The sequence below is a fragment of the Leucopleurus acutus genome (assembly GCF_964270905.1).
Source record: "Leucopleurus acutus genome assembly, chromosome: 3".
Classification (NCBI taxonomy): domain Eukaryota; kingdom Metazoa; phylum Chordata; class Mammalia; order Artiodactyla; family Delphinidae; genus Leucopleurus; species Leucopleurus acutus.
In genome coordinates, this window is record NC_139145.1 from 149,303,610 (window position 1) to 149,327,787 (window position 24,178).

The following is a 24,178-nucleotide window of genomic DNA, read 5'->3' on the forward strand; positions in this document are numbered from 1 at the left end:
AATCTCTTGAGTCACCTGGAGATGTGATTACAAGGAAGAGATAAGCAAAAATCTAGGCTTTGTATCAGGATGACTTTCTTTTTCATTTCTGTCTTGTGTCTTAAAATGAAACCTCTCCTTCTTATTCAAGCAGTTTCAAGGTATGGTGAGGACTGAGTTAAGATCCAGAAGCCCGACTCCCAGTTCAAGCAGCTCTGGTTTATTCACTCACTGTGAACAGTCAGCAGCTTAGTTTTGTTCAATTCTTAAGTCAGAGTTTCCGAAGCTGGATTCCATACAGCAGCAGCATTCCTTAACATGTTAACAGATGGCTCTAGAAATAGCGCTATCATGGTTAAACAGGTTTACAAAATGCTAGATTGAACGAAGTCAAGCAGTTCTCTTTACTTCCAGGTATTAACTATGATATTGAACATCTCCTATATTCTAGGAGCTGAACTTAATAGAATTTAAGTTCTACTGTGTTTAGTCCTTACAAAACCTTCATAGACGGACACTGTTATTATCCTATAAGAGACACTCTGACTAACATCCTAAACAGAAACGAGAGATCTTTGTCGGTGGATGGGGTCAAAACTGCAGAAAATGTTGGGTGGGCAAGTTCTTAAGTAGGGGTCCAAACCAGGCTTGCCTAGTTATGACATCTATCCAACTGGCACATATGTTCAGCCAGCTAAGGTTGTAAAAGAGTTTTGTGCTCTGGTTTCTGCTTCTAACCGGCTAATAGTTGAGGAGTTCTACAAGTTGAGCACGTAGGCTGGAAAGACCAGCGAGGGTCTATAAAAGAGAAGACTAACAATGTACTGGAAGATGAGGGAGGGACAGAACCCGCACCTAGAGACAGAATGAGAGGGCAGAAGATGGAAGAAGAAACGAGGAGAGGGGACATGAGGCAACACACTAACTGTTAAGCAGATATTTAAACCAGCAGCTCAGATCAAGTGAATCAGGATTTCTGACCCATCTGTGAATAAAAAGGCCTATTAATCCTATTAATCCCACTTCTGGGTATATATCTGAAGGAACGGAAGTCAGTGTCTGGAAGAGATACTGCACTCTGTTCATGGCATCTTTTTTCACAATAGCCAAGCTATGGAAACAACTGTGTCCACTGGCAGATGAACGATTAAAGAAAATGTGAGAGAGAGAGAGACACATAGAATTTAGTCATAAAAAAATATGGAAATCCTGCCATTTGTGACAATCTGGAGGGCGTTACGCTAAGTAAAATAAGCCATACAGAGAAAGACAATGCTATATGATCTCACCTGTGTGGAATCTAAAAAAGTCAGATTCATAGAAAAAGAGAGTTGAACGGTGGTTGCCAGAGGCTGGAGAGTGGGAGAAATGGGGAGATGTTGGTAAAAGGGTAAAAACTTTCAGTTATAAGATGAATAAGTTCTGGGGCTCTGATGTACAGCATGGTGACTACTGTTAACAATACTGTATTGTACACATGTAATTTACTAAGAGAGTAAATCTTAAAATGTTCTCACCACCAGAAAATAAAAATAGAAAAGGTAACTATACGAGGTCATGGTGTGTTAACTAACCGTATTGTGGTAATCACTTCACAATGTACACACATAGCAAATCACTATGTCGTACACCTTCAATTTATGTGAATTCATTTGTCAATTATAGCTCATTAAAGATGTGGGAGGAGGAGGGCGGTTGCTTATGGGGGTAGAAACTGATTGGGAAGGGACATGAGGAAACTGCATGTGGTCCTGCAAATCTCCTGTATCTTAACAGGAGTAGTAGTTGCTTGGACATACACGTTTATCAGAGGTGATCAAATAGCACAATCAAGAGCTATGGATTTCATTGTGTATAAATTTTATTAAATAAAATAATAAACTTATCTTTGAGATACATATTAAAATGCTTAAGATGAAACGAGGATGCCTTAGATTTGCTTCAGAATTACTGGCGCCGAGGGGTAAGGGTGGGAAAAAAGTTAGAGATGAAATTAGACTGACTTGGTTAATTATTGAAGCTGAGTGGTGAGGACACAGAGTTTCACATACTGTGCTCTCCATTTTTGTATGTATTTAAAATTTCCCATAATAAACATTTTCTTAATTCCCTAAATGAATATCCCAAGTCCGGAAAATTGTGGAAAACTTTCCACAGTAGCTTCTATAAGAACATATGAAAATACATAATCATAAGGTCAACATTCATGTTTTGTCCAGTCCAGTTCTGTTTTCTATCACTGAACTAAATTCATTTTTAATTTTTAAATGAATAAGTCTTTAAAGGTATTTGTATATCGCCAATATCAACTTTAAAGAATAGGGCCTCACACCAAAAGATCAACACGCTCTGAATCCCATTTGGGATCCAGCATAATGAACTGATCGAAATCATTCTGGAACCCATGTTAAGACAGCCTTTGGAAAATATGCAAGTAATGAGTTTCATATGCTTACTAACTACCAGGAAAAATAGTCATTCCTCGTCATTATCCTGAAAGTATCCCTTCAGGTCTACTGCTTGAGAATTCAGTTAAGTCTTCAGATTTCAAGAAATGCCCCATGGTCTTCACAAGGTTGGATGGTGCAACATTTCAAAGAGATGGATCTTTTTAAGCCTATTTTGTAAGAAAATTGTTTCACTCCCTTGGGCAATTAAAAGATACTCTATTTCTTTCTAAAAACATTTAGGGCTAACATATTCTACTAATGTGAGGAGACTCGTTTCTCTTAAGAAAGTTACCAGAACTATGCAGAGTACTCTAGATGCAGATGTATCATGATTTTGAATCATGGATAGAATGACACTGAGTTTCATAAATATATTGGCCACAATACAAGAGAGACCCTTGGGTACACATCTTAGGGAGCTGCATCATGTTAAGCTCACAGGCATTCTTAGCCTAAAAGAATTACAGAATCACAAGTTTACAACTCGAAGGGAATTTACAGCTCATATAGTCCAACCAGCATATTGTGTAAACGAGAAGCTGAAGCCTGTAATAGTTGCCTGATTCACTCAACGTTGCACAGATAGTAAGAACAGAGCTGCGACTGGAGCTCAAATCTCCTGGCTCCAAATCAGTACCTGCGTCATCAGTGTTGATTTGTCTATCAAGCAAGGCACCTCCTTAAAGACCAAACTCACACCCAAGGATAGAGCATCAATATGAGTTCTCTAACACGTATAAGATTTCCAAGATGTTATATGCACATCAAGAGAGGAAAGAAGAACGAAGAAGTTTGCCCTAGCAAACACATTTTTAATTACCTGTCAGGAAAGTATAATCAAAGGAGGGGGGAGAAAAGGTGATATTGGATACCAGATTGTTTAAGTTAGCTCCAGGTTCCCTTTAAAACAATGTAAATTGACCAAAAGGCTTAATCTGTTTAAGCCCACTGCTCGTAAAGTCAATTCATCATTATTTAAGGATCTGCTATATCTTTTTTAAGAGCTGAGGCACAGAACTTAAAGGGGAAAAATCCTAATCAGAGGCTCTGTTCTCAAAGAACTAAGACGTCAATAATCCTACGTCAAATATCACTGTCATCTGACGCAAGGACCCTCCCTCACTCCCAGGGCATAATGAATGCATTAAGGTTGGCAGTCAGCTCACATTCTTCCTCTCCACCCACATTATTGCATTCGTACTGAACCATTTCAATCTCCCTGTGCATTATCCATTCATTGAACATTGAACATTGAACACTTCATCTCCACTGAACTTCATCAATTCACTCTCATGCACATACCCTAGGCCAAAGCTTCTCAGAACTGTGCACACAGTTCACCTGCAAATCTTGTTCAAATGCAGATTCTGATTCAGCAGGTCTGAGGGATAGAGCACTACACCTCCTCATTTCTACAGTCTCCCAGGTGATGCTGGTGCCACTGGTCCATAGACCACCCTTTGAGTAGCAAAGATCTTATCATCACCCAGAACTGCTCTACTTTCAAAATCCTTGAAAATCTCTTTTTGACTACAGTCTCCTACTTTCTACTTTCTTCTGCATGCAGAATAAGTTCTTTGAACTGGGAGCTCCATCCTCCTTGACTCCCCCTCTAGGCTTGGTCCAGCAGAGCTCAGAATGGAGCAGTTCTGAATGAAAGGATGAGGCAGGTAGACACAGTGTTATTCAGGTAGAGGTGCCAATGGGCAATTGGAACTCGGGGTCTGCCACTCAAAGACAGGCTGGAGTTGGAGATAGAAATTTGTTATCCACATCAAGATGAACATCCCACCCAGGCGAGTGGATGTGCTGCCCAGAAAGTGTTTAGAGAAGAAAAAGGACCAAGGAAAGAATCTGGGAAACACTAATATTTGTGGAGCAAGTGGAAAAGGGGAGTCATGAAAGGAGACCAGGAAAGTCTACAATGTAGGCAGAGAACTTAGACACGGTGGTGTCTTGGCAGTCAAGGGAGGAGCAAATTTCAAAAAAGAGAGACCTTTCCAAACTCCTCCTCTACAAAAATCCCCTCATTCAAGGCAGGTGATTTTGCTCACTATTCCCTAAATGTGTCTACTGCCTCCTTCTTCTAAGCTGGGATTCCCTATATTAGCCTCTCTGAGGAGGCTCTTCTGCACCCACCTCTTCTTACCCATCCTTCAAGAGCCACCCACACAAGTGATGAATTGTCCTCACAAGACACAATGCCTTGCCTGAAGGAGGCGCTCAGTAAGTGTGCAATGGTGGGCATACAGGTTCAATGAACAACCGTCTGCAGGCTTAACTGTATGCCTGGTGATACATAGGGTCAAATGATCAACAAAAACGCATGTGCATCTAGAGGGCGTATGTGCTGTATCTGAAATCTGTTCTACCCAAGAAATTCTTAGACATGGGGCTACCATAAATATACTGCTGAGTATATTTCAGTCACTGCTGAGTTACGAAAAGAGAAAATGGCCCCAAATTGAAATGAATGTAGTTTGTAGAACAACGATGGGCAAATTAGAGTGCCGATCTGATGCAGGACTATTTACTAATGAATGAAATCTCTTTAAGAGCTTTAGGATAGGGTAAAAACAAAGCTGGCTGACTTCAGTGATTTGGTAATTATCCCACATAGAGATAACGGTAAAGGGAATAATACAGGTCCCCAAATTTAGGCCAATTGTTAAATTGTTCATTATACACACACAAATTCTCTGCTCACCTCCTCCCTATCTGTAAACCACAGTCTGTGGGAGCAAGATTTTTAGAACCAGGACTTCCCTGGTGGCGCAGTGGTTAAGAATCCGCCTGCCAATGCAGGGGACATGGGTTCGATCCGTGGTCCGGGAAGATCCCACATGCCTCACAGCAACGAAGCCTCTGCGCCACAACTACTGAGCCTGCGCTCTAGAGCCCGTGAACCACAACTACTGAGCCCGTGTGCCACAACTACTGAAGGCTGTGCGCCTAGAGCCCGTGTTCCGCAACAAGAGAAGCCACCGCGATGAGAAGCCCGCACAATGAAGAGTAGCACCTGCTCGCCGCAACTAGAGAAAGCCTGCGCGCAGCAACGAAGACCCCACGCAGCCAAAAATAAATAAATAAAATTTTTTAAAAAAAGAAGAGAGAGGGACACGGTGGCTGATGCCTCTTGTTTTAAAAAAAGAAAAAAAAAAGATTTTTAGAACCTTATAAAATGAAGCAAGTTCTCTCCAGGGGGGAAATCAGATGATAAAGACTAATCCAAAATAATTTCCTACAGCTTAAGTCACTTTCGAATTTCATAACCAGGAAGGGGTTGAGCCCCCAGCAATATATTATTCTAGTTCCTCCCTTTTAACAATTGGCTGGACCCCAGAAAGGATGCCATTTGACACTGCTGCTGCACACTGCTCACAGGGCCACGGAGATGCTCTGCTCTCTGCAGCTGGGGCTGTTTTCTTCGGACGCTATCAGTCAAAGCGCTTAAGCTTCGAAAACCCCTTTACAATCATTCTTCATAACTTCCAAGAGCAACCTGGTGTGGTTTTCTCCATTTTACAGATTAACGTCTTCGGCACACAAGGTGGTATGCCCCCGGGTCGCCGATTGTTTTAATGCCTATCAATTAACATTTACTGAACCACTACCTTGGGCTCCTCCGCCATACCCACTCACACGGACAGAAGCATCAATGGCCAGGCCTTATGAACCCAACTCTGCCCACGGACTTTCAAAACTGTGGCTGCAGTCAGCATCAAACACCAAGAGTACTCTGTTAGTGCAGCGGCCAACGAAGCCGACGGGGCCCATCGGCCTCCCTCCCCTCTTCCAAGCTGGAAGGCTGAGCACATGGGCACTCCTTTCTGGTTCCTGTCAAATAATGGGAAATGCAGCCATTTTGCTGCTGCTCTATTAGTAAAATGCAAAGCTTCACGTAAGTTTGGAAAGTACCACGCTGCTCTAGCCACAGGGTGGCCCGACTAAATAGATGTTTCCTGAGCAGAGCTCTCTGGCAGGAAGACTAAAGCCTGGCATTTGAAAGACTCACTCATCTCCTCCACGGAACAGAAAAGTATCACCTTTAGGTTTACTTATGTTGTCTTCCTTTTCCATTGAAATGAAATATCCCGGTAAAGCTAATCTACTGAACCCCCAATATCTTTGTGGAAATGAGTTCCTCACCAAGTGGAGAAAGAAGGACGCTGAGGCCCCAGAGCACAGAGATGTTGGAAGGGAGGAGAAAGGCAGAAAAAAGAACTCTGAGCTTTCATCCTCTCCAGTTTTGCCCCATGCTTCTTCACTTATGCTAATGGGTATAACTGTTCGAGCTGATGTATGTTCTTTCTGAAAGCTGAACTGGTAATGCATCTCTAGTCCATATTTTAAGTGATCTGACTCTTGTAGAAAGAATGTGCTTCTGCTGTAAAGAGTTTGGCCAAATGCGTGAAACGCCCTTCTACTCCATTCAGTGACGATACAGGAAGAAAAACAAAGGAAAATAGCTTGGCTTTTGGATTGTGAAACTTATTTCCACACTGCATTGCTGTTTTAGTCACGCGCATTTGAGTACATTGTCACCATTATTGCAAAATAGCTTTCTAACTGAAACTACATCACTGCATATAATGGGAAAAAAAAATGCAGTGATTGTCTTTTGAAAGGTCAAAATGAAGTCTACTGCTTGGAAACTCATTTCCAAGTGGGGAGCTGTGGATTCTCCTTGAACATTTTCCACTTGCACCAGTTCAACAGCATTTTTGCAATTAATAAATCCACACCTGCCAATATGTAGAAATCACAAGTAAATGGATACCTATTTACAATCAAACAAAAATACTTTAGCCAGGAGATTCCCAAGTTGTTTTACTGTTCTAATTTAGCACAACTAAAGCTATTTAAAAGTTACAGAAATAAACAATTTTAAAACATTTTTCCCTTTTATGTCAAGAAAGTGAAATTGATGTATTTTTTTAGATTTCGGTACATTTTTCTTTAAATGTGTTTTGAAAGCCGACTGGTATTTCTTTAGCTAGAAAATAAAAGAATGGCTTTTAAAAAGCCATTCCTCTTGCAGTCCTTATTCTGCCTGATTACATCTTCCTAATAAAACTAATCTTATTAATATGTTGGTATGTGAACACATTACTTTTCTCTTGTTGAAAGCCAACTTGTGGTTTGCTTTGATTCTTTCAAATACAATTAGCAAAGCCCTCCAGTGCCGGAAAGGGCATTTTCATTTGGACAGATTATTCCCTGGCTGACTTTAAAGAAAGGGGGTGAGGGCCCAGGGCAGGGTGGTGTTGGGGGTATTTTCCTATTCTGATGCAGCTCTGGCAGACACAGAAGGCTGCCTGTGCACACCCTCACCAGAAGTGGGGCAAATACTGCTTGCGTCCGCTGCATTTTTTTTTTTTCTCTTTCATTGGTTTTACTGAAGAGCTAACTGAAAATTTTCAGTAAGAGTATCCAGTTCCGGGCTTCCCTGGTGGCGCAGTGGTTGAGAGTCTGCCTGCAGATGCAGGGGGCGCGGGTTCGAGCCCCGGTCCGGGAAGATCCCACATGCCGCGGAGCGGCTGGGCCCGTGAGCCATGGCCGCTGGGCCTGCGCGTCCGGAGCCTGTGCTCCGCAGCGGGAGAGCCCACAGCAGTGAGAGGCCCGCATACCGCCAAAAAAAAAAAAAAAAGAGTATCCAGTTCCAATTAAATGATATTATATAAGACAATAAGGGGGGAAGTGCGCCCGGCCAAGATTTCACTGATGAGCTGATAACTTCTCAACTGGTAACACCTCCCACACTGCATCTGTGGAAAACCAGTGTCAAAACACAAGCTGGATTAGACAGCTTTACTGCTGGGCCTTCCCCTCATTGAAGGAAATGAGAGTGTTGTTTCTCAACATTTTGGACTTTCCAAAATGTAATGCCTGGCCTATCTAAACAATGATTTATTAAACCTTGACTCTTTTCAAATACTGTGGCTAGATAAGATGCAGGCTCCAGGCTCCCATTTCGTTTTCGAGTGTCAGAGGGAAACCTGGGAGGGAGGGATGGCCCAATACACATCCCACCTCCCTAACAATTCTGCTGTGCATCAGACACTGCCGGAATATTTGTTTAATTAGTTAAATTTTCAACTTTTAAATAAGGAGAAAAAACAAGCTATGGGTGGCCTGCTAACCTCAAATGAGCAAATATCCAAGGTTATAAAATCACCTCCTGCTCAGAATACCTGGTTAGAAATAAAAACAGCATTTACCAAATTCTACCCCAAGTCAAGAACAGAGGTCGCATTAAGAAGTATGAAACTGAATTTGAAAGCCAGAGTACCAAGGATGCAGCATTATTTCATTAAAAAAATGGACTCTGCACATTCTCTATAACTAAAACACCTTTCTTTAACAACAACATCAAAAAGCCATCGCTGAGATTAACTGGAGAAATACTTTTTTAAAAAATGCATCTAAACCACTCTTAAAAACCAGGCTCTAATTTTGTGTTTGCAAAACGACACTTGCAGCTGGATCCCTGCAAATGCAAATTGGACGCAGAACATTGCAATTACTTAGTTTGTGTACACAAAGATGAGTTTTGCATATACAAAGGGTTTCAGGCTGCAGAATGGTGACCAGTCTGGAGCTGAAGAAAAGTTGGTCCTTTGTATTTTAAAGCTGGAGTAATGAAAATTTCCAAGAGACTTTTATGATATAATGTTATAAGCAGCAGAATACTTTACTGGAATAAAATTCTCCTAAAATGCAGGTGGGTGGGTTGTGATGATTGTTACATTGTGATTTTTCAATAAAGGGTAAGTAAATTCCATATCCGGATATTGACAATGAAATAACAACATCTAAATTAAGACTAAAGTTAGAAAAACACTTTCAACATATAATAACAGAAACCTGGGAATGGGAAAGCCCCTTGAGGTGGTGGCCCCAATCTTTGGTTTTACAACAGAGGAAGCCCTAAGAAGTAAAGGGACCCAGCCAAGGGCCTTCTCAGCCCAAGTCCAGGGTCAGGAGCGCTGCCTTCTCTCCTACAGCTCCTTTCCCAGCTGGATTGCCTTTGGTTCTAGAATAATGCTGTCTGCAACATTGGAGATTACTAGGGAACAGATCCTCTTCAGAGGAGATGGTCTCTACTACCCAAGGTTGCACTGGAAGGTGACTGAGTCCCATGTTGGAACCCTCTATACAAGTTTATGTCTTCCAATGTTTTCACTTTTTTCTGAAGTATTTTGTTGTACAATAAGAGAGTCCTAAGAGATTCTAGAAAGGGTGCAAAATTGCTACCACTGCATTGTGATAAATTACAAATAACCCACCAGGACACAAACAGGTCCCATTATTTTTATGTAAATATTCCATTTTTTAACCTTAAAACTTAGCTTTTTAAAAAATCCACGTTAAAACCTAAACTTCTACTTACACCGGCACCAGGATTCCTAGATGATATTCCTATACATGTTCCTTTTTCAAATGACACTGGCATAAGAGCTGTATTAGAAGAAACAGTTTAGCCCTGGACACAGAGTAAAATAAAGTCTTCATACACTAGTACGACAAACCTGTAAAAGAACAAGCCTTTTCTTAGTGAGTATATATTATTGTTCATGTGTGTTGCTTCTGTACAACTGCTTTTGAAGAATCACAGAGGGCAGGCATATCTGTGAGGGTAAGAAAGAAAGCACTGAGCTAATAAATCAAGATTAAGTAGCCACTAGAAGAGAAGCTGTAACCAAGTGGGAATTTCTAAAGCAGCAAGAGCATTCTGGACTAAAAGAAATACACTGACCCCCTCTCTCAAACACACACTCTGTCTCTCTCTTCCTCTTCCTTCTTTGCTTTGAATGTAACCAGATCACCACAACCACCACCACCCCAAAAAAATAAAGATGGCGCCACCATCTCTGCATACTTGCCTGGTACTGAGAGACTTCAGTAAGTCACAACCATTGAAACATACATTCCCTGCAAAATCCCCACTAAAATGACAATGAAATTTTTAAGATGTAAGTTTACCAGTTGAAAGAGTACAGGAAGAAAATAGTAGATGAGGAAAGTCAAAAAAAGTTTGGAAGTTGGAAAGGGGTAGGTGACTCAACAGACCTGAGAAACCTAAATCCAAGTGTGCATGGGAGCGTGACAGGGAATTCCAATAAGAAGCAAAGAACTCCAGTCCAGAGGCTGTAACCTGGAGACACTAGTTACCTCTGGAGGCAGGGATGCAGTGGGGTTGGAAATACTGGGATTAGTTGAAAATCTGTACAAGAAGCACTTAAATGTCAGATCCCCCCACCCCCAAGGCTTAAACAGAGAAGAAACTGTCCCTTCCTATCCAGGCAGAAGACAGGAGATTTATTGTCTGAATATGTTGACACAAAGATCCGACTGGGAGGGTACAAGGCACAGCTGGAGATTGGGTGAAGCATAATACTGAAAATTGAGGTGTAGGTGAAAAGTCCTCAATCCTAAAGGTGAGAGTCCTCCCTTCCTAGGCTCCCAGAATGTAGGGCAGGCTTATGACTCTCAAGAAGTTATTTGAAGGAGAATTATTTATTGAAACTGACCAGCCTAAGAGAAACAACCCTCACATAATCATATTTGGGATAACCCTTTGAAAAAGCCAAATTGACATGTTATTACCCTACAATAAAGTCCACCACTAGACAAGTTCCCATGCACATAGAACTTAGATAAGGATTACCAACAGTTTAAGGAAAGCTTATAATATGAAAGAGAAAGAATTCAAAATGAATATGTTTAGAAAGGAATTTGAAAGAAATAGGCAAGCAGGAAGTAAAAGAAAACTTTAAAAAAATCTCAACAAAGATGAAATATCTGCAATTATATGAAGCACCTTTATTATATGTGCCCTTAGAAAGAAAAAATTATGACAGCCCACCAATTATAAAATGAATCTCAACTTTAGATAAGTTAAAATGTGAACGAAGTATATTCTAGAACTGATGAAAGAGTATATTCAGGAAAAGAAGATATTGCATCCAGGAAACAAGGTCAGTGTGTTATTTTTTTAAAAGAGAACAAAAAAGAGGTCTTGTAAATTAAAAATATGATATCAAAAATTAAAAATTCAGTAGACAGGTTGGAAGATAAAGTTGTGGCAATCACAGAAAATAAAAGAAATTGGAAGAGTTGAAAAAATGGGGGAACCCAAGGAGAAACACTTCGAGACACATATTAATCAAACTAAGAAAAATTAAATTCAAAGAAAAAATATTAAAAGCAGCAAGGGAAAAGCAAAAAGTAACATACAAGGGAATCCCCATAAGGTTTTCAGCTGACTTTTCAGCAGAAACTCTGCAGGCCAGAAGGGAGTGGCAGGATATATTCAAAGTAATGAAAGGGGGAAACCTACAACCAAGATTACTCTACCCAGCAAGGATCTCATTCAGATTCAATGGAGAAATCTAAAGCTTTACAAACAAGCAAAAGCTAAGAGAATTCAGCGTCACCAAATCAGCTTTACGACAAATGCTAAAGGAACTTCTCTAGGCGGGAAACACAAAAGAAGAAAAGGACCTTCAAAAAAGCCCATAACAATTAAGAAAATGGTAATAGGAACATACATATCGATAATTACCTTAAATGTAAACAGATTATATGCTCCAACCAAAAGACACAGACTGGCCAAACGGATACAAAAACAAGACCTATATATATGCTGCCTGCAAGAGACCCACTTCAGACCTAGGGACACATACAGGCAAAGTGAGGGGATGGAAAAACATATTCCGTGCAAATGGAAATCAAAAGAAAGCTGGAGTAGCAATACTCATATCAGATAAACTAGACTTTAAAATAAAGACTGTCACAGAGACAAGGAAGGACACTACATAATGATCAAGGGATCCATCCAAGAAGACATAACAATTATAAATATTTATGAACGCAACATAGGAGCACCTCAATACATAAGGCAAATGCTAACAGCCACGAAAGAAGAAATTGACAGTAACACAATAATAGTGGGGGACTTTAACACCTCATTTACACCAATGGACAGATCATCCAGACAGAAAATAAATAAGGAAACACAAGCTTTAAATGACACAATAGACCAGATAGACTTAATTGACATTTATAGGACATTCCATCCCAAAACAGCAGAATACACTTTCTTCTCAAGTGCACACAGAACATTCTCCAGGATAGATCATATCTTGGGTCACAAATGAAGTTTCAGTAAATTTCTCCTCTCTCAGCAGGAGAAAATTGAAATCATATCAAGCATCTTTTCTGACCACAACACTGTGAGATTAGAAATCAATTACAGGAAAAAAAAAACTGTAAAAAAAACACAAACACATAGAGGCTAAACAATATGCTACTAAATAGCCAAGAGATCACTGAAGAAATCAAAGACGAAATCAAAAATTATATACAGACAAATGACAATGAAAACACGATGACCCAAAACCTATGGGGTGCAGCAAAAGCAGTCCTAAGAGGGAAGATTAGAGCAATTCAATCCTACCTCAAGAAACAAGAAAAATCTCAAATAAACAACCTAACCTTACACCTAAAGCAATTAGAGAAAAAGAACAAACAAAACCCAAAGTTAGTAGAAGGAAACAAATCATAAAAATCAGAGCAGAAAATAATGAAATAGAAACAAAGAAAACAATAGCAAAACTCAATGAAACTAAAAGCTGATTCTTCTTATTCTTCAATTTGTTAATATGGTGTATCACATTGATTGATTTGCATATACTGAAGAATCCTTGTACCCCTGTCCTTCAAAACTAAGGTGAAATTCAACAAAGAAGGAGATTTGATATCCAAGAAAAAGAGGATCCAATACAGGAGAGAACTAAAGGTTGATACTGAAGAAAGCAATTACTCTAAACTAGAGCAGGAAGACAAAGGGGGGAAAAAGAAACGTCATTATCCAAAATTTTTGGCTGAGGGAATAAGAATGAAATAGTGAGAATTACATGGAAGCAAATAAAAACCAAGGAAATTACTAACTGCAGAAAAAACAAAAAGCTAGGCAGGAAAAGAAATGTAATCATAGAACACTACATGATTCAGTTGTAAATACATATACATATATATGCATGTCATAATAATAAAAGCTCTATTTTTTTAGCTTCAAATTTTATTTTGTGACTATACCTTTAACTAAAAATTATGTCACAAAATATTGGGAGGATGGGAGGAAAAAGAAGTATTGGTAGAGGAAGAGTGTATAAAGGAGCTAAATCTTTTTCCATTTTACAAAATCACAAAATAATATCAAAATTTTTAATATTCAAAACATCAATATAGATAAGCTATTTTAGAAATATAAAGGGAAACAGCAGAGGCCAATAAAAACGTTAAGGAGGGCTTCCCTCGTGGCGCAGTGGTTGAGAGTCCGCCTGCCGATGCAGGGGACACGGGTTCATGCCCCGGTCCGGGAGGATCCCACATGCCGCGGAGCGGCTGGGCCCGTGAGCCATGGCCGCTGAGCCTGTGCATCCGGAGCCTGTGCTCCGCAACGGGAGAGGCCACAACAGTGAGAGGCCCACGTGCCGCAAAAAAGGAAAAAAAAAAAAAAAAAAAAAAACGTTAATGATTATGGCCTCCAAAGAATGGCAGTCAGGAGTGGAGAAGAGCAAAATGGGAGACTTGTGTTTGCCTTAACTCTCAGAGTATTATGAATTCATATTTAATTCAGTGTGGGTCTTCTTTCATTGTATTCAATCTAAAAAATCATGTATCGTTTTGATTTAAACAACTACAACATCAAGGAAAGAGGGTGAGCTTCACCCAAGGGCAGAGCCAACTGCTAAAGGGCCAGCCAGTGAATGGGTCTCAGAAGTGCCAAACATAATAGGAGAATGGGGCAAAGCCAAGAGTGGGATTTACAGGACCGAGAAGTCAGAGCAGCTGCCAGAGGGGAAAAGAGGTCTCCAACATTGGCTCAGTCTAAACTGAGAAATAGTAGCTGGGACAAAGTTAAGTCTACCTCTTAAAGATCTCATGTGAAAACACTGGTAGTTGTAAAGACTGGACTGACTCCCTAGTTCAGAATGAAGGAATAAATAAATGAATTAGTATCTCTTTCATCTCAGAAATAAAACTAATGGTTTTAGAATATAAGATTAAAAAATGTTAGCGCATTCAGGTGTCTCTTCATTTTCTTCCAGGGGAGTGATTTTTCAATGCAACCCTGCTTGCACAATGTTGTACCCTATCCGTAGGAATAAATAGGGCTTGGGACAGTAACTGGTCAAACGGTATGCTGACTAACTCTGGTCTAGTTCAATGATTCTTACCTTTTTGTGACATGGACCCCATTAAAAATCAGATGAAGGGTGCTGGCCCCTCTCTCCAGAAATATACACATGTGCCCTTACATACAAAATTTTGCACAGAATTGTAAAGAGTTAATGCACCCTAACTTAGGAAACCCTCATCCACTTAAAGAGGTCGTGGAAAGCTGGATGAATTTGGAGGGAGCCTCCTACTAACGAACTAAGTGAACCCACTCCACCGTGTTTGATTTCATTTCTCTAGAAACATGGATATTTTCACACATGTGCCACATTTGGTCTACTGCAAGATAAACTGTCCAGACTTGCGTGAATGCCATCAGTGTGTCAGAGTGCTGACACTGAAGTGAATGATGTTTCCAATCTGTGCTGGCACAGGAATGCAGCTCTTGTAGCCTCCCAGAGCTCATGGCCATGGGTATTTATATACTTGCTCAAGTATTTTTAGGTGATGAAGATCCCACCCAAGATGGGACCAGTACATGGTCCAGGATCATGTTCACAGCCATGGTCCCTGGGGTGCTCAATAAACAGCATCTGCTGATTTAGGAAACGGTGGTTTACACTTCAGAAGAAAACAGGCAAAATAGATCGCTGCAGATGGAGAGGAGACGCAGTCCTAGCCGGACTTTGTCAAGTATGTGAAAGAGTAAAGAGAAACTGATATGTTAAAAGTGTGTGTTTGGGCAGGCAGGGGGCAGGAAAAGGAAGGAAGCACTCCTGCCTGTGCCGCCTGCCGGGCTCGCTTGTAGGGCCTGAGACACTTAATCTTCGGGTCATGGGTTTGCCCCCATATTGGGCACATTGTTGTTAAAAAGGTCAGACTGATGTAGTGGATAAAGAAAGCCACTGACCAGGAGTCAGGGGATGCAACTAATCTTGGCTTGGCCACCACACAGCGCGTTCTAAAACCAAATACCAGTGCTCTAGAATTGGAACAATTCGGTGGCAGAGGCCAAACAGCTCCATCCAGACACCCTGGAGTGAGAGCCACTGCACATGTGGGCGACCCAATATAAACCACCAGAGAGCGTCCAGTAATGACTCCGGGAACCCGGCAAGTAACATGACTAAAAAGAAGCTGGAGGACTTCCCTGGTGGCGCAGTGGTTGAGAGTCCGCCTGCCGATGCAGGGGACACGGGTTCGTGCCCCGGTCCGGGAAGATCCCACATGCCGCGGAGCGTCTGGGCCCGTGAGCCATGGCCGCTGAGCCGGTGCGTCCGGAGCCTGTGCTCCGCAATGGGAGAGGCCACAACAGTGAGAGGCCCGCGTACCGCAAAAAAAAAAAAAAGAAGCTGGAGAATCTGGGCATCGCCCTAGAGATCGATGGGCTGGAGAAGAAGCTGTCACGTCGGAGGGACCTGGAGGCTGTGAACTCCAGGCTCTACGGGGCGGAGCTGGGCTCAGAGGCCAGGAGGTTTCTGGAGAAGGAGAAAAGCAGCCCGATGAACAAAGCCTCCGACTATGAGAAGGAGCTGCAGCTGCTTCGGCAGGAGAACCGGAAAACATGCTGCTGTCGGTGGCCATCTTCCTCCTTCGGACCCTCATCGACGCCTACTGGACCCTGTGAGCCTGAGCTTTCTCCAGTCAGCACAGGCTTCCCCTCAGCGCCGTGGTCACGGCCAAGCAGGCCCGTCAAGCCTCAAGAGGGCCAAGGTACAAGGGCCATTTCTGCCTGACCCAGACATCGCAGCAGGGCTTCCTGTCAGCCCAGCCCCTCTCGCCTCCCATTCCTGCTGTGGGGCTTGAGTCTCCAGAAGGACTTTGTGCTGGCTTAGCCCAAGGGAAAGGCAGTAAAGACCACCCTGGCTGCAAGACAAAACCCCACCAGAGGAGGCTAGACAGACACTTGGCAAGCACTTGTCTGAGCCACGCTGGGAGTCCCACTGATATCTGACGGCCTCTCCAGTGGGGCTTTACTTCTAACTTCAGATTTCTGATGCCGCCCACTAGAAGGTCTTCAGAATCCCCACTGTAAAAACCCATTACTACCCCCCAGTACCATCTCCCACAGTATAAGTGGATCTGAACTCCTGGCTTTGTGTACCTGATAAGGTCTAAGCACAGGACTCTGTCACCACCCAGCATTGTTGTACTGACTGCAATATAGCGGTTACATTTGGAAAAGCCACCTCACCTCCCTGGGCCTCAGTTTTCACCACTGTACAGGAAGGGGCTTGGATTTGATGTCTTCTGGTCCAGTAATAACCCCAAATAATAAGCATAATAATAATAGATTACATTTATCGGCTGCGTCCTATGTGCCGAGCATACAGTAAGGGGGATGCAAGAGTGAACAGAAACAGACATGGTGGCTGCTCTCATGGAACTTACTGTCTGGCAAAAGAGGCCAACGTTAACTTAAAAAAATCCGACACATAGACATGTGGTTACAACCAGAGAGGCATGCTATGATAGAAAGGGGCGGAGTGTGTGAGACTCGTCTGGAGTGTCAGGAAAAAACATCCTAAGAAAGTGGTGTTTGAGTTAACTTCTGAAGGATGAGCAGCGGTGCTGGGGAGAACATTGACATGCAGAAGCCTCATAAACATTGGTTACGTTGGCCTGCAATATGAGAAACAAAAGTAAGAGAAATCATGGCTACCACGTATTGAATATTTACTTAGTGCTTGGCATTGTGTTCAATATTATTTATATACAATGCTTGAGTTCTTTCAGTGACCTTGTCAGTTAAAAATTATTTCTCCCCATTTTAGAGTCAGTAAACTAAGGCACAGTTTCAGAAACATGCTCAAGACCAAAACAGTAAGACGCAGAGCTAGGTCTGTGAAACCCCACGCCTTCACACTTCACCATTAGGCTATACCATCTCCCAATATAATGGGCCCTATTAAAAGATGATGCATCAGAATAGATAAGGTTTCCACCAGGTTCACTAGTAAAAGGACAAATATACTTTTTTTTTTTTTTTTTTTTTTTTTGCGGTTCCCAGGCCTCTCACTGTTGCGGCCTCTCCCATTGCGGAGCACAGGCTCCGGACGCGCAGGCTCAGCGGCCATGGCTCACGGGCCCAGCCGCTCCGTGGCATGTGGAATCTTCCCAGACCGGGGCACGAACCCCTGTCCCCTGCATCGGCAGGCGGACTTTCAACCACTGCGCCACCAGGGAAGCCCGGACAAATATACTTTTAAAAATACTATTATAGTACCCAAAGGAATGGCGGAGACACTGTCATAGATACATGTGGTAATAATGAGACAATTACAGTACATGCAACACCCAGAGCCCCAATGATAGCCCAGCCCTAAGCAATCCTATTTTCCATCGCATCGCACATGTGTACCCGCCCAACTACCCACCAGAGATGAGTGAAACAGGAGTGGACTTCCAACCTAGAGAGCCTAATCTACAGGCTGCCAATAGCCTTTGAGACAACCCAGCATGGAAATCTCCACCAAGGCAAACTTGTACAGGTTCAACCACAATTATATTCTCCAAGATATGAACTGGGAAATCGAGGAGTTTAAGACTTGGTATAGAGAGAGAGCAGAGTTATTCCAGGAGTGCAGAGATTATTAAAGTTAGAAAACTCTAGTAATGAAGGTGGTTCAAAGATACAAATGTCCAATTATAAGATAAATATCAATACGTTCCAGGGATGAGATGTACAGCAAGATGACCATAGTCAACAATACTGTATTGTATATTTGAAAGTTACTAAGATAGTAGATTTTTATAGTTCTCATCACCAGAAAAAAAATTTGTTTGTAACTATGTGAGATGATCAATGTTAACCAAACTTATTGTGATGATCATTTCTCAATATATACAAATATCAAATCCTTATGTTGTACTTACACTTATACAATGTTATATGTCAGTTATATCTCAATAAAACTGGGGTTCAGGGGGAAAAGCCTGGTAATGCAACTCACCACATTATAACAGAATAAAGAAAAAAATCTGATTATTCCAATAGATATAGAAAACGCATTTGATAATATTCAAACACCCCAACCTACACAGGTGATAAAATTCCACAGAACTGAATACCCACACACATGCACATACACACATAAGTACAAACAAAATTGAGGAAATGTGAGTAATATTAGTGCATTGTATCAGTGTCAATATCCTGGTTGTGATCTTATATATAGTTTTCCAAAATGTTACCACTGGGGAAAACTAGGCACTATATACGAGGAATGTCTCCATATTGCATCTTAAAACTGCATGTAAATTTGCACTCATCTCAGTTAAAAAGTCACTTTAAAAAAAGAGAAGGCAAGAGTTGGAGATGAAGGTAGGGAGAAAGAGAGAAGGAGAGAGAGAACAAGAGAGGGGGAGAAAAAAAGCAACATTAATAACAAAATTTGGTAAATTTAAAATATATAATAATAATTTTATTAAAAAATACCATTGCCATTCCATCCTTCTAATGTTTCAGTATAGCCTTATAAAATTTTTTAAGCTCCAAATTTTTGCATCTTGAGAAGATCCCAAGCTTTCCAAAGACGCCAACCACATGCTAATCTGATGACTGTGATACTAGCATACATGACATGGGGTCAAGGATATCATTTAGTTTACAATGCCTACAATCAAAAGCTGTGTCCTGACATAGAGAACAGAAATGTGGTCGCCAAGGGGGAGGGGGGTGGGGGAGGGATGGAGTGGGAGTTTGGGGTTAGCAGATGCAAACTTGTATATATAGGATGGATAAACAACAAGGTCTTACTGTATGGCACAGGGAACTATATTCAATATCCTGTGATAAACCATAATGGAAAAGAACATGAAAAAGAATATATATATGTATAACTGAATCACTTTGCTGTACAGCAGAAATTAACACAACATTGTAAATCAGCTATACTTCAATTAAGAAAAAACCTGTGTCCAGATCCTTTCCTAATCTACATTATGTGAATCTTTATGTTTTCTGTGCTATTTTTGTTTCAGTTATCCTAATAAAGGGTATCATTTTGCCAGAACAGAACCTCACCAACAAATAAAAACAAATAAAAGAGAACTTCCACATCTAATAAAGACTCTTTCCCCAAAACCCCACAGTAAACATCACACTTAAATGGTGATGTGAACAGATATGAAATCTGTTACATGCTGTTCACTTTAAAGTTCCGAACAAGGCAAGGATGCCCACTACCACTACTTATACTCAATACTGTATTGGGATCCTAGCCAGTATCATTAAGTTTTAATTTAATTAATTATACTTAATTTAATAGACAGTGTAATTAAATATCTCTTGATTAAGCATACTTAAAAGAAGAACTGAAAAGAAACAAAACTGTTACTGTTCACAGGTCTTGTGGTTGTTTAGAAAATGCACGGTAAAACTTTAGAATAGAGTCCACCAAAGTTGCTGGATTTGAGATCCAGTAACAAGGACTGAAGAGCTCACGATGGGTGTCACTAACAGAAATTCTAAGTAGACGAGACAACCCATGAGTTGTCTCAACCCATGAGAAGCAGCAAGAATGAGGAAAGAGCTGAGGCTTAGGATGAATGAAGACCACTAAGCCTTGTTACTCCACTCCAGCATCTCCCGCTGCAGGAGATCAAGCTCTAGCCTCCACGAGGCCCCGTATCTCCCTCTTCCGCGATACTCGCCACAACCACCTGTCTAAACTAACCTGATAAACAGCTGCAGTGGTACTCAAAAGAGCACAGCTAAAACACACATAACTACGAAAGACAGAATAACTCATTATGAGGCGCTCCAATTTCTACATTATCATTTTTATTTATGTATAAAATCCGTTTTAATGATCCCACCATCAGAGGGAAGCGATATTGTAATCTACAACTACAAATAATCTCTAAAGCAGCAGTATTGGATTTGGAATGTATTATGGGTCTTTGGAGTAGGTACACCTTCCAGGGAGATTTTGCCTAGACTACCATTAAAATAAGATTTAACATTCTGAACACAGGATAACTAATGACCAAGAAGATGTACCTGATAGTGTAATGGAATGCCAACTTTTGCCCACTAAGTATCATCATGTTGGACGACCTGTACTGAAATACTTGAACTTCAACAACCTTAGGAAAGAGGTTAGACAAAAGGACACCATTTCTGAGTTTTTAAACCAGAAAATTAATATGAACCCAGTAAAGTAAAGTAACATACAGTGGCATAGGTAAAAGACTTGGATGTTTTCAATATTGACACAGGCCACCTCTGGCAGAACTACTGAAGAGAACTACAATGTCCTTTGTGTCCTTTCACATTCCTGAGGCAAAAGATTCGGATGATGACAATACTAGCATAGGTTTCTGCAAACTTGGGCTCTACTTCTTTCATAATTAAGAACACCCTGTCCAACATGACAGCCACTGGCCACCTATTGCTACTGAGCACTTGAACCGAATTAAGATACTCTGTAAGGGTAAAATACACACTGGATTTCAAAGACTTCATACAAGAAAAAAATATATACAATCTCAGTCATAATTTTACATTGATTAAATGTTGAAATGATTTTTTTCTATTTAAGTGAAATAAAATGTATTATTAAAATTAATTTCATCTGTTTTTTTTAACTTTTTCTAATGTGGCTACTAAAAACTTTTTAATTACATTTGTGGCTCACATTACATACCTAGAAGACAGTGTTAATTTAGAAAGTCAAAAGGTATTTTAAATGATACGTGTATAATATATAAATCGCATTTAAGACATTAATACCTGTTTATAAGACACTTTGTATGTCGTTTAGTAGCAAATTCCTATAAAGACAGGCATGATCTTATAACAATAGTACAAAAGAGGCACCATTCGTTGAGTTCCAACTTTTTGACCTGACGGTGCTAAAGACTTCAGCTCTTCTTCAGCTTCATCTGAATGAGGGAGACTGAGGAATCTGCCCCAGATCACACAGCTAGATGTCCCTCTACTTAATCCTGAGCCTGGCCTGAGCTCCTGACTCCAGTCCACTCTTGGAAGAGGCATGAGTAACAACCTCACTAATGGTGTGCGACACTCTGGAATACTTCAGTAGGGAACAGCCTGCAGCAGAAGGAGGCGACAACACGGCCACAAAAGAGAGAAGCAGACTGGCCACGAAGCTAAGACAGATTGCCAAAAGAAGGAGCCTTCTAAAATCCAAAATACCTTCCTCACCAAGCTCTGGAAAAATCAGGCATGCAAAACTTTGGCAATCCTTCATCCGTCTTCTCCCCCAACACGCTCCTAGCAGAATAGGTGATGGAAGTCTCCAGATCTCTGCTCAGCATGACCACAAGTACCCACAGAAAGCAATTTCCCTTCCTTCAGCAGCGGGCAAAGTGTAAGTGAAGCGTGGGGTGATGGCTGCCTGGTGGGGAGGAGGGAGGAGAGCTGGCCAGAAAAAAAAAAAAAAAAAAAAAACACAGGAAGCAACAGTGACATTCAGACGAGAACCTAGGAATGGTTCAGAACAGGACGCTTTATCACACCTGATTTAATTGGAAGACTGTTTTCAGGATGCGAAGGTCTAGACTCATAATCAGGTACTTACGTAATCCTCCTCACTGAGCCCTTGCTTCTCAACAGAACTTTTCACCTCCATGGAAAACTTCTCAAACTCAGGTTTCACTGTCCTCAGTAGAGTGATTGTTTGGAGGGATGAGTACGCCTGCTTAGCTTCAAAGTCGTGTTTGTCTCCTCTCTTCCATGAGCCATCTCCTAGGGAGAAGGAAAAATATTTACAATTCCAAGCCAGTCACCATAAAGGGGCCATTCTCCCTTTTCAACTGCAAAGTGTCTCTACATGTTTCTTTTGGGGGCTGGGGCAGGAGGTATTGTCACAGTTTTGCACTTGGATAGAAAGTGACAATGTCAAGATCCTCAAAGGAGAAGAACACGTGTTCCTTTGAAATGTGAGGAGAAACAAAAGCACTGTTGGGTTCATTGCCTTATAATAACTCTGTAACTAATTTTCAGCCCCCGAGAATTGCAGCACTGCAGGAGTAAGCAGTAGGTCTATTCCTTTCCATTCACACTTAGTTTTTAATATTTTTTAATCAACTGTGGAGGTCAACCAAGATGTTACTGCACTACAGTAAACCCGACACTATGTAGATGTGGAAGGCAGGGATGGCTTCGTACGACAACACGAGTATTATAAAGTTGGTGCTAAAAGGAAAAGGTTTGAGGGCTTCCCTGGTGGCGCAGTGGTTGAGAGTCCGCCTGCCGATGCAGGGGACACGGGTTCGTGCCCTGGTCCGGGAAGATCCCACATGCCGCGGAGCGGCTGGGCCCGTGAGCCATGGCCGCTGAGCGTGCGCGTCCGTAGCCTGTGCTCCGCAACGGGAGAGGCCCCAACAGTGAGAGGCCCGCGTACCGCCAAAAAAAAAAAAAGGTTTGAGATTATTGATATTTCTTGAAATGTTTCTCGAATCTCTTCAGACTGAAAAGTAGCTTAGGTGAACTTGAGGATTTATATCTCTCTAGTGCTGGCAACATCAAAAAGATTATTTATTGGACAAGTCGATCTGTGCATCAATAGTAATAAAATAAAAATTGCTAACATTTATTGAGTGTGTATATATATATGTATATATAATAATAAAAGCTTAGTTATTGAACACTTTATATTTATAAACTCATTTAATCCTCACAAGATCCCGTGACTGTGGGTACAATTATCCTCTCTATTTTACAGATGAGGAAACTGAGGCATTCAGAAGCTGGGTACCCCGCTGCTTCACAGCTCTCCCTTTCACAAAAGCAAAGGCAAATTACATGGATAAGAATAATTCCTCTTCTCCTTATTATTTCATTTTTGAGAAAACATGTGGCTTGCAGGACCCCAAAAGGAAACATGGACCTCTAACTTTTGACCATAATAATAATAATTCTGTGAACTATCATTATGAGTTCTTGAGATCTCTGCAAATACAACAAGGCATTCAACCAGCTGGAGTCCAACATCACAGTCATTTGTTTGCCCTGAGCCCAGAGTCCAGTGCAGATGCCCAGAGCCCAGCGGCTAAGAGAAGATGCTTCTGGAATGTGCAGCCAGGGCTCCATGGCCCTTGCTCTACTCTTACAGAAAAAGTTCAGTTAGGAGCTGGTGGTTTTGGAATTTCTATCATAGCTTAAATCAGACAAACATGGATTAACTGAACTACGTGCAAGTTTCTGTGACAGCCAGCACAGTGGGCACCATAAATGTTTTGAACAGTCTCCACCACTTCAAGAGGGGGATTTAGGGATGGGCATGTAAACACCTGAAGTCATTACAGGGTAACAGTTAGCTTACTATGCGGGGGCGGGCGGTGGTACATGGAAACCACGCAGAGTACAGAGGAAGAGGTAACCAGCTCCAAAGAGGGAAATTTCATGCCAGGAGGAGGCATCAGCCTGGCCCTAAATGTGTGAATAGGATTTTAATAAGAGGAGAAGGGGATGGAAAAGCATGCTTGGCAGAATCTACGGCACGGGCAGAGGTGCAAATGTGTATGACATCCAGTGGGCAGCTGGGAACCTCTGTCTGGAGCATGAGAAAAGGCAGAGACAAAGAATTTGT

The 24,178-nt window shown here is 41.4% G+C and overlaps 1 protein-coding gene and 1 pseudogene across 3 annotated transcripts in view; one reads left to right on the forward strand and one right to left on the reverse strand.

Annotated features, from left to right (window-relative positions):
* NPR3 (natriuretic peptide receptor 3) overlaps window positions 1-24,178 on the reverse strand; it is a gene marked incomplete at its 3' end in the record, with an annotated part of 64,487 nt that overhangs the window by 17,028 nt on the left and 23,281 nt on the right. For both annotated transcript variants that reach the window (XM_082834898.1, XM_082834897.1), the window contains exon 3: window positions 22,166-22,332. In XM_082834898.1, the coding sequence (XP_082691024.1) occupies window positions 22,166-22,332 (167 nt within the window). The remainder of the gene's footprint in view (window positions 1-22,165; window positions 22,333-24,178) is intronic.
* LOC309959149 (coiled-coil domain-containing protein 167-like) lies at window positions 15,798-16,245 on the forward strand (annotated as a pseudogene). Its single transcript has one exon. The product of its transcript is annotated as a coiled-coil domain-containing protein 167-like (transcript).